This window comes from Homarus americanus, unplaced genomic scaffold (assembly GCF_018991925.1).
Source record: "Homarus americanus isolate GMGI-L3 unplaced genomic scaffold, GMGI_Hamer_2.0 scaffold57983, whole genome shotgun sequence".
In the NCBI taxonomy this organism is placed as follows: Eukaryota; Metazoa; Arthropoda; class Malacostraca; order Decapoda; family Nephropidae; genus Homarus; species Homarus americanus.
Window position 1 is genome coordinate 1 of NW_024751728.1, and position 9,616 is coordinate 9,616.

The window sequence follows — 9,616 nt, forward strand, 5'->3', positions numbered from 1 at the left end:
AACATAGGCTCTAATGCTAGGAGGACCTTAACTGCCCAGTACATGATAAATCATTCATTTGTTGAATTAAGGAACGGTACACTTTTACAGCTATGTTTAACCGTGCATATCGACTAAGTTTGACATCACTGACCTTATAAACCTATGCTGAACCTAATAACTTTCCCTAAACCAAGCTATGACACTTGACGGCACATACATAATTAGTGGCCCACACCTAATATCTTTATTTGTCTTACAGTTGGTTGTTGAAAAATGGTTAAAATATTTGTGCTATATTGCTATTTTTATATGGAAGCAAATACATTATGCCTCATTGTTTGGTAATGCAGCTATATAGTTTATATGTTTTTTGCTTATAGGTACAAGAGTGGGCTGAGGGATTAATTCCCCCAAGGGCATTGTAATTTTTTTTTATTATATTTCTTATTGAGCTGTACATTTATTTCTTTATTTTTTAATCACTCCTGTTATTCCAGGTGACAGTGGGTACCCATTAGAGGCATTCCTCATGACACCATTCAAAAACCCCTCAACCCCTGGAGAAGTTAGGTATAACAACAGCCATACCAAAACCCGCGTAGTTGTAGAGCAAACTTTTGGTGTCCTAAAATCACGATTTAGATGCCTTCACCGTTCTGGTGGATCACTTCAATACGATCCTTCCAAATGTGCCAAAATTGTAAATGCATGTTTCCTTCTTCACAATTATTGTTTAATGAGAAGGGTACCACTTCCCCACGACATGGTCGACGATGATGGAGAGATTGACAATCCAGCTGAAGCTGTAGCAGGGACAGGCCAAGCAGTCAGAGCCAATGTAGTCCATAATTGGTTTACTGGATGAATTAAAATCAAATATCAATTCACCAATACATTTTTCCTCTGTTTAAATAGTATTTTTTAGTGCAGTATACAGAGGTAATGCGAATAAAGCGTACATTGATTTAACTTTTATTTTCAATATACTGTACATAATAAAATAAACTTCTTTATAGAAATTAAATGCCTTTCTCTTACCTTAATAGTATATGTACTATATCCTTGAACAAATTTGATTCCAATACAGTATACTTTTAATACTACTAAATACCAAAGGCACTAAAGTTTGTGAAACAAAAAATCCTTACATAAAACATATTTGAGAAATTGAAACAATAAAAAAATATTGCTACTGTTTGCATCTTAAACTACACAATTTGACATGGGTCACCACATCGTTGTGAAATAATAATACAACTACTGTTATTTGTTGCCATTTTTTAGATTTAAGAATGGAATACAGTATAATTTTCATGTCTAGAATTACCTGCATCAATACCCGTAAATTAAAAGAAACTTATAACCCAATACTGTACTACTGTAAGTAATAAAGAAAAAAATAGAATACTCTTTGCTTGTTAAGCTATAAAATGTAACATGAGACAGCACATCCTTATGAAAGAACCAATGCAACAACTTGCGCTTTGGAGACTAATGTGTGTTAAATAGCAGCGATTACAGTAGGCTGTTGGTGAATTTGCACCATTATTTCTGTTTCAACCTACTTGAATCATACTTCACAAACTACAAACTAATAAATAAAACTCGTTGAACTGGAAATTGACTACGTCTTACAAAATAAAGGAACCTTTAAAAAATAAAAATAAGTACATGAGCCTCTTTTCAAACATATAATTTTGAGTGTGGTCGGAACTTTTACCCAAAACCTGGGTAAACATTACCCGTAGTAGCACTGCAACACATGTTATTAGTTGACAAATGTGTGTCTTTCACTTAACTTCATGATTTTAATGAACTTATGGAGAGCTAAATATTCCTGTTACATTTTCATGACTAGTATAGGCTGCAAGTGAAAGTTACACAATTTTTTAACATGCCGTCTTCCTTCATAACAATCACTCAAAGGAAAATTTATAATAAGTGTTTGATGACTTTTCAACTACGCTATTATCACATTTACCAAAAGTAAAGGACTTACCTAAGTAAACAACTACATATACACATACCATAAACACAGCATCATTGGATAGGATTTTTCGACTGCATAACTCTTGCAATGCATAGCATTGCAGATGCAATGCACTCGGTGTTTGCTACAAGCTGTAAAAAACTGTCCCTCATTTGTGTTTGAACACGAAGCATCTCTCGAAGAAGATCTTCATCTTTTCGGGCAGAAGAGGTTCGTGGCCTCCTGCCACTTCTGATCGTACTTGGCATTGGAGATGAACCCATTTCATCAGTGGAATCACCAGTTACAGTTGACCTAACAGCTGTGGCAGAAGGGGTACTAGACCTACTTCGCTGTTCCGTGGTAGCAGCAATAGGTTGACGAGTATTGCTTGAACTACATGTTTCTACCTCATATGTTCCGGATGATGAAATTCCAGGAATGTTTGTAGGTGCTGAAGTTTCAGGTTCTAAATGCACAATGGGTACTGTGATATCATGTTCCTGTATATCCTCATTCAGAATGAGGGTTATAGAATCATCTTTCTCTTGAACGGGCCGAAACATAAATTCCTCTCGGAAACAACTACCGGTAGCTGTAAACCTAGCTCCTGAGGGTCCGGGGGTTGGTTCTCTTTCTTCTTCTGGAAAGAAATGTAGTATAATAGGTTGATTGAAGTCTATGTTAAGAGTATAATTAAAATATTACACTATTTCCAAATATACAAAAGCTTTTAGGAAAAATGATGGTTTGAAAAATAGTGTTGACCATCTAAATATATTTGTTTAAAATATTTTTAAATCTAAATATCAACTAGGCGTTAAATTTCTTATATTTGCACTTCTCAATTTTGTCCATTAACATACGAGTTATAACAACATTTAATATATAACTTAGGGAAGCAATAAACAAGCTAGAAATGAAACCAACTTACTAGTGTTGTTATTTTTCAAAATTATATAAAAAATCAGTATACTGTACAGTATTTCCAAATCAAGATGTGAAAAAATGTCTCCAAAAGTTTTTTTTAAATAAAAAGAAGGACAGAAAAGAACAAAATATATATCAGGGGGTTGGAAAAGTATTTTGACTGAATTACCATTAATAGGTTCTTCACTTTCAACATCCCCTGGAATCCTTGTATAGAGGCTGGATCTAATAGTTGAAGAATTGCTTCTTCAATTGCAGTGTATGTAATTTCAATTTGGGGGCCGCCACCTTGAAGAGAAAATATAAATAATAACTGTCTTACTGTGAGCTGTGGTTACATACACTATACGCTAACTATGTTATATTTGGCAGAAATCATAGTTACAAAGGAATCTACTGAAATAGTTCCAAACAAAAATTCTCCTTTATCTATGTCAAAAGTTAATTAGATTTAAGGTAACAAACAATAAATGGTAAAATAAGTCAAAAAAAATAGTCGCAGCCAGAAATTTTCAACCTGTATTAGTTGTAAACTCATAGGATAGAACATCCTTGCCTATAAGCCTAACAAAGTAAAATTTACATATTAATGTATATCAAATATGAATATAAATCTATTGATGAATGAAAATTAACGACATAAAAAACGGAATTCTATGGCAACTTATACATTATGACCTTCATTACCGTCGGAAATAACGTAATTATTAATATGTAGTTTATAACAGTAACCAAACCTACCTAACCTAGCTTCCTTTACCAACGGGAGGCCTCCGCCGCCCTGCCACACAAACTCATATTAACTATCTCTGTTCCACGTCAGTTGCAACACAATGACAAGTGTGTCTTAAAATTGTGTAATCTAGATGATAGGTATAATAAGAAAATCCAAAAGTTGTGGGGAAATTATTAACAGTAGTACAGACTTCCCTGACTACCGGGTGGGAAGATATTGGAAGCATAATGTGTTGTCTAATGGTAGACCCTGCTGCCATATGGCATCACGAAAATTAGGAGCAAGTCTAAGGTTGCTGATCTGACTAAATGTGTCATTTACACACAATTGCAGGGTCGCAATTGTTTCTCGTAATATCGACAACACAACATACATACTGTATATTGATTCTCACTTTTTGTGTTTTCATTTCGGCATTTATGGTTATTTGTTATTAATATTATTATTTATAAAGAGGTATTTTTATTAATAGTACTAAAGAATTATTATTACAGGCCCCGAAGTGGGTCAGTGACTGTGCCTGGGTTGGTTAATCCACGTAAAAAGAAAATAAAAATTTAGGTTGAACGGTAAAGTTTTTACTATTTACTCACACGGAAAACTTCGAAGAACGATATTTCTTTTAATGAATGTGGTCATATAAGGAAAATATGTGTATTCATTCACGATGGAGAGCCACCACACTACTTACTTCCTTGAGTTTACAAACACGTAAAATCGTACCAAGCCTCAGAAAAACCATAGTTAAGTTTGTTTCATATTGTCAATCAATAACCACGCTAACAATATTATGACTTACCTGTTCCACCAGCATATTTCTTATCTTGTGCTGCTTTTTTCTTAACGCTAACACGAAGATCAGAAAACTTCCACCGAATTTCAGTAACATTGCGGGTGACTCTACCAACAGCATTCACCGCATTTAACACTTCACCCCAGGCTGGTTTTTGAGTTGAAGTGTACAACTACTTGAGTCCAACTTCCCTAAAATCATTTCTTTTCGTTTGGCTACCTCAGTCACAAGAGCGTATACTTCAGCCTCACTGAAATTAGGCCGTCTCATCTTGGCTGGTGGTCCTTCCATGTTTACAAAATAATATTACGTGCGTCGCTCTCAGCTGATTTCTCCTTCTCTTGTGATTGGTTGATGATTTTGTTAACTGAGCGTTGATTGGCCAACTAGCATCTACACTGACATCTACCGTCCGACAAGAGAACTTAATTTACAGGGTAAACACTAGAGTTACGAGAACTTACGGAAGTCTTACGGAGCCATAATTAAATTTTGAGTATGCTAAATTTATGGTACTGTAAGGCTTCCACAATATATGGTACTGTATCATGCTGAAAAACGTAACTTATGAGGTGTTTTGAGTATCCGGCCCCTGACATGCACGTCCAGCCATTGTTGTTGTGACGTGATTTATGTGGATTATTTTTCAATGTTGTTAAAGCGTTTATTTATCTACAGTGTGCGAGGGGGGGGGAGGAGGGGTCACTCCTTGTATGTTTGTTTGGAATTAAATTACCTTAAGACGGATTTCAACGGCTAACATCAAAGTTAGATTATAGGTTAGATTATATATTCGTCGATATTTAATATAATTTTGAAGAAGGTTGCAATAAAGTGAACTGGATAGATGTAATAAAACTTGGTAGGTGGGTGTAATGCTGCTGAATTAAGAAGTGATAAAGGCTATGTGAGTATATATGAAAGGCTCTAGGTCACGGCTCTAGGTCACGGCTCTAGGTCACGGGACTAGGTTTACGGTTTTAGTTCACGGCTCTAAGTCACGGCTCTAGGTCACGGGACTAGGTTTCCGGTTCTAGTTCACGGCTCTAGGTCACGGGGCTAGGTTTACGGTTCTAGTTCACGGCTCTAGGTCACGGCTCTAGGTCACGGTTCTGGTTCACGGGACTAGGTTCACGGCTCTAGGTCACAGATGTAGGTCCTGGCTCAAGGTCACGGTTCTAGGTTACGGGACTAGGTCACGGCACGGCACGGCTCTAGGTCACGGCTAAAGGTCACGGCTCTGTCACGGTTCTGAATCGGCTGTAAATGTATGAGACCTGATGGTCAGCTCTAGGTCACGGGACTGAGTTTCGGTCTGCCGTTCACGGCTCTGGAGGTCACGGGACTAGGTTATAATTCTGATTCCAAACTCTGGAGTCGCTCTAGATCCGCGGTTCACAGTTCCGGCTCTGGAGTCACGGCTGAGGGTAAACAGAGTCACGGCTGAGGTCGCTCATAAATAACGGCTATACGGTCTGATGCAAAAGTCGCTCTGAATAGCTGTCACGACTCGAATGCGCTCTGTCTGGATATATCCACTGGATCTTTAATTCGGATCTTAGTCCACTGACTCTGGGACTGGCCTGAAGTCACGGTTCCAAGTCAGCTCTGATCTGGTTTTGAATGCAGATCTACAGGTCACGATTTCAGGTGCAACTCTCACAGTTCAGGTGTGGTCCAAAACTCTGGGTCGCTCTGGTCACGCTCCTGAGTCAAGTTCAAGGTCACGGTTCAAGGCAAGGTTCTAGGTCACGGCTCTAGGTCACGGATCTAGGTCACAGCTCCAGGTCACGACTCTGTCACGGTTCAAGGTCAAAGTTCTAGATCAAAACTCTAGGTCACGGCTCAAGGTCACGGTTCAAGGCAAGGCTCTAGGTCACGGCTCTAGGTCAAAGACTTTCGACGAAATACCTCATTATCGGGTGGACAGTTTAATTTAACTTTGCCAAAAAATTGGATAATGTCTCCTCATAACCCCACCCTTCCTCTCCTTTACCTTACCTTCCCCCTCTCTCCCTCTCCCCCTCTCTCTTCCCTCTTTCCCTCTCCCTTCCCTCTCTCCCTCCTCTCTTTCCTTTTCCATTTCTCCTTCTCCCTCCCCCTCCCTTTATTCCCTCTCCCTTCTCTCCCACCCCTTCCTCTCCCCTCCCTCTCTCCTTCTCCCTCTTCTCCCTTCCCCTCTGCCATCCCCCTATCCATCCCCTTTCTCCTTCTCCCTCTTCTCCCTTCCCTCTGCCATCCCCCTATCCATCCCCTTTCTCCTTCTCCCTCCTCTCCCTGCCCCTCCCTTTCTCCCTCCCTTCTTTCCCACCCCTTTCCCCTACCCTCTATCCCATCCCCTTTCTCCTTTTCCCTCTTCCTTCCCTTTCCCTCCTTCCCCTTTCTCCTCCACTCCCCCCCCTTCTTCTTTCACTCAATAAAATTATTATTATCATTATTATTATTATTATTATTATTATTATTATTTCCGCTTCAGTAAAGAGATATAGGAAAGAGGTAATTTTGTCTGTTAAAAATAAATAAAAAGAAAAAATTCCAAAGGAAACTCAGATTTTTTGGTTTGATATGCAACACACACTAAAAAAATTATTGTTTTTTCTAATGTACTGTAGTGTATATTGTTATGGTGATTTCAAAACTTTGATCCCTTTTTTTGGAGAAATTCATAGAACAAAAATTATAAGCCCTTTAAAATTTTAATGATCTATATAAAAATGTTAACCTAACCTACCTAACTTAACCTAACTGGAAACTGACTTAACTATCATAAAATAAAGTATACTGTCTTTCATATTTTAAAGGTTGGATTAAGGACAAATTCACTTCAGTTAATTTATGGTCACAGTTAATTAGTCAAGTCTGACATATTTCTGTTGTACGTATATCACATTTATTGAATATTCATAATTTCATTATCTTTGAATATCCAAGAAATGTAATATAAAAACAATTCACGGTAAAGGTAGTCATACCTGTGATTACTTTCTACAATTATTACATCTAGCTATAATTGAGTGGAGCATCAAGGTGAGTTAGGTAAGATACAAGGAGTTTAAAGATGAAAATGTATTACGGTCTCACCTCGACTTACGACGGTGTTCCGTCCCGACGACCAGGTCGTAATACCTCAAATATTGTTATTAAATTTTATCATCAATGACTTCTTTTGGTATTAAACAATACAATTTGGTGCTAATTTTTTCCTCTTATATAAAGTAGCTTTAGTGTATAGGGTGAAACATCAATCATGAAGTGATTGTCATTAGAACTTTACGGGGTCTGAATTTGTAAAAAAACACAACTAATGTGTTTAATCTACTCATAATCAATTTGGTAAAATGAATGTTTAGGTCATCCACCTCTACTTGGCATTTGAAAAAACATAATTTCAATGTCACCAAACCTAACCTAACCCAACTTAACTAATCTAACATAACCTAACTTAACTGGTAAAAATCGGTCAACTTAAAATCATTTAATTCGCTGGATGGCCAAAAGATAATAATATCATCAATTCCATTTACTTTAGAAGGACTTATTCATTTTTGTTGAAATCATGGACATACAATGCCAATATATCTACATTTGATTCTACCAGTGTGAATGGCAAAGTTAATTAATATCACCACTCCAACTGTTGGCCCAAACAAGTCGTAAAGTAGTTCTTTTTTGTAATACATCGAGTCACTAAGGGAATATAAAAATAAAACATGAATTTAGGTCACTGAATTTATCTTATTAGTAGTAAATTGTGGTTAAACTGATGCACAAATGAAACATGCCTGGGAAGTACCTAGCACTAGTTACCTGGCATATTTGGACTTATTAAAATATGAAATCTCGGCTAATAAGTAATTATACTAAGGAAATAATTATTTTGGTAGTGATGGACTGTTATTAATTGCGCTCATTACGAAAATTGGGTCGATATTAATTCTGATAAAGGACGTCATTCACCATCCCAGAGGAAGCTGTTCTCACCACTCTTCAAATAAACCATTTACGACTTTTTTTATTTCAATTTGATTTCAATACATTTCTACACATAAATTAGTTGTATTAGTTATCTTAAAGGCTTACCTTTTATGATGGTTAGGCGAATTTGGAGGATATAAACGGCGCTGTAGAGGCTGGCGGCATTTTTCGTACACAAACATGGACCGCTTTTAAAAAGAACAATACAATTCTGCATGTGCTGTTCTGTATGGAGTATATCGTATAACAAATATTATTCCTTTGCAGATTTATACATTTTATGTCCATCCAAATCAATTTTCTTTCTTTTGGTTTCAAAAATAGTTGCCGGACGAAATTTCCCCATGTTCCAATAACGATGGCTGTCCACGGGTGAACCTCGTGGAGAACTGAAGTTGTTCCTGGAAATGAAATGGAAGGAGGATTTACTAAGTTGATATTGTGTTCTCCTCTATCTCTCTCTTGTGTGTGGTTTTTTTACGGGAATTAGCCAACCCGGGCACAGGTCAAACGACCCACAACGGAGCCTGGGGGGCGAAAAAAAGAACTTTATTTTTATGAGATTCTGTCTGTTCGTCCATCTTGTGCGGGCAATCAACATGGTAGGTAGTGAGCCGGTCGAGTCTCTGTTGTTTTGACGCTTTTTTGTTTTTTTAATGCCCCAATTTAAAAGAGTGACTTACAGTAGATGAATTCACCATTTGGGGGTAAGGGTGGGGGGGTGGGGGATGGGGGTTGGCGGGGTGAGGGTGGAGGGTGGGGGATGAGGGGTGTGGTAATGGGGAAGGTTTAGGTGAGGGAATTTAGTGGACAAAGACTTGAGAATCCAACAGACATATACACAAGATAGTCATACACACACATACATGGCAGTCATATGCACAAGACAGTCATACACGCACACACACACCCGAGAGTCATGTACACAAGAAGACAAGTCATACACGCCCACATAGCTTGAATGTTGTACGGAGTGCCCCATTATATCTCTATGTTAATAAACGTCTACTTTTGGAGGTTGACTGCGTAAATATATGAATTATTAAAGAAAAACAGGAAAAACAGCTAATGTAACATAAATAGACCTTCCAAAAAGTCGATAGTAATTCCCCTGCCTGTGACACGACGAAGTAAGTACCTCTATCTAGCTCCTCCAGTCCTAGATCGAGGCAAGGCCAAGCCAATTCATCACTTATTAACTAAACTCTCGGGTAGGTGTAGGTTAGGTAGG

At 37.7% G+C, this 9,616-nt stretch overlaps 1 protein-coding gene across 1 annotated transcript; it reads right to left on the reverse strand.

The window, feature by feature from the left end:
• Positions 1–942: 942 nt before the first annotated feature.
• On the reverse strand, positions 943–4,582 carry LOC121854830 (the record flags this gene model as incomplete). Its single annotated transcript, XM_042349633.1, has 2 exons — positions 943–2,594; positions 4,417–4,582. Coding segments are annotated over 2 exons (738 nt in total), but the record flags the coding sequence as incomplete, so codon positions are not given.
• Positions 4,583–9,616: the final 5,034 nt, after the last annotated feature.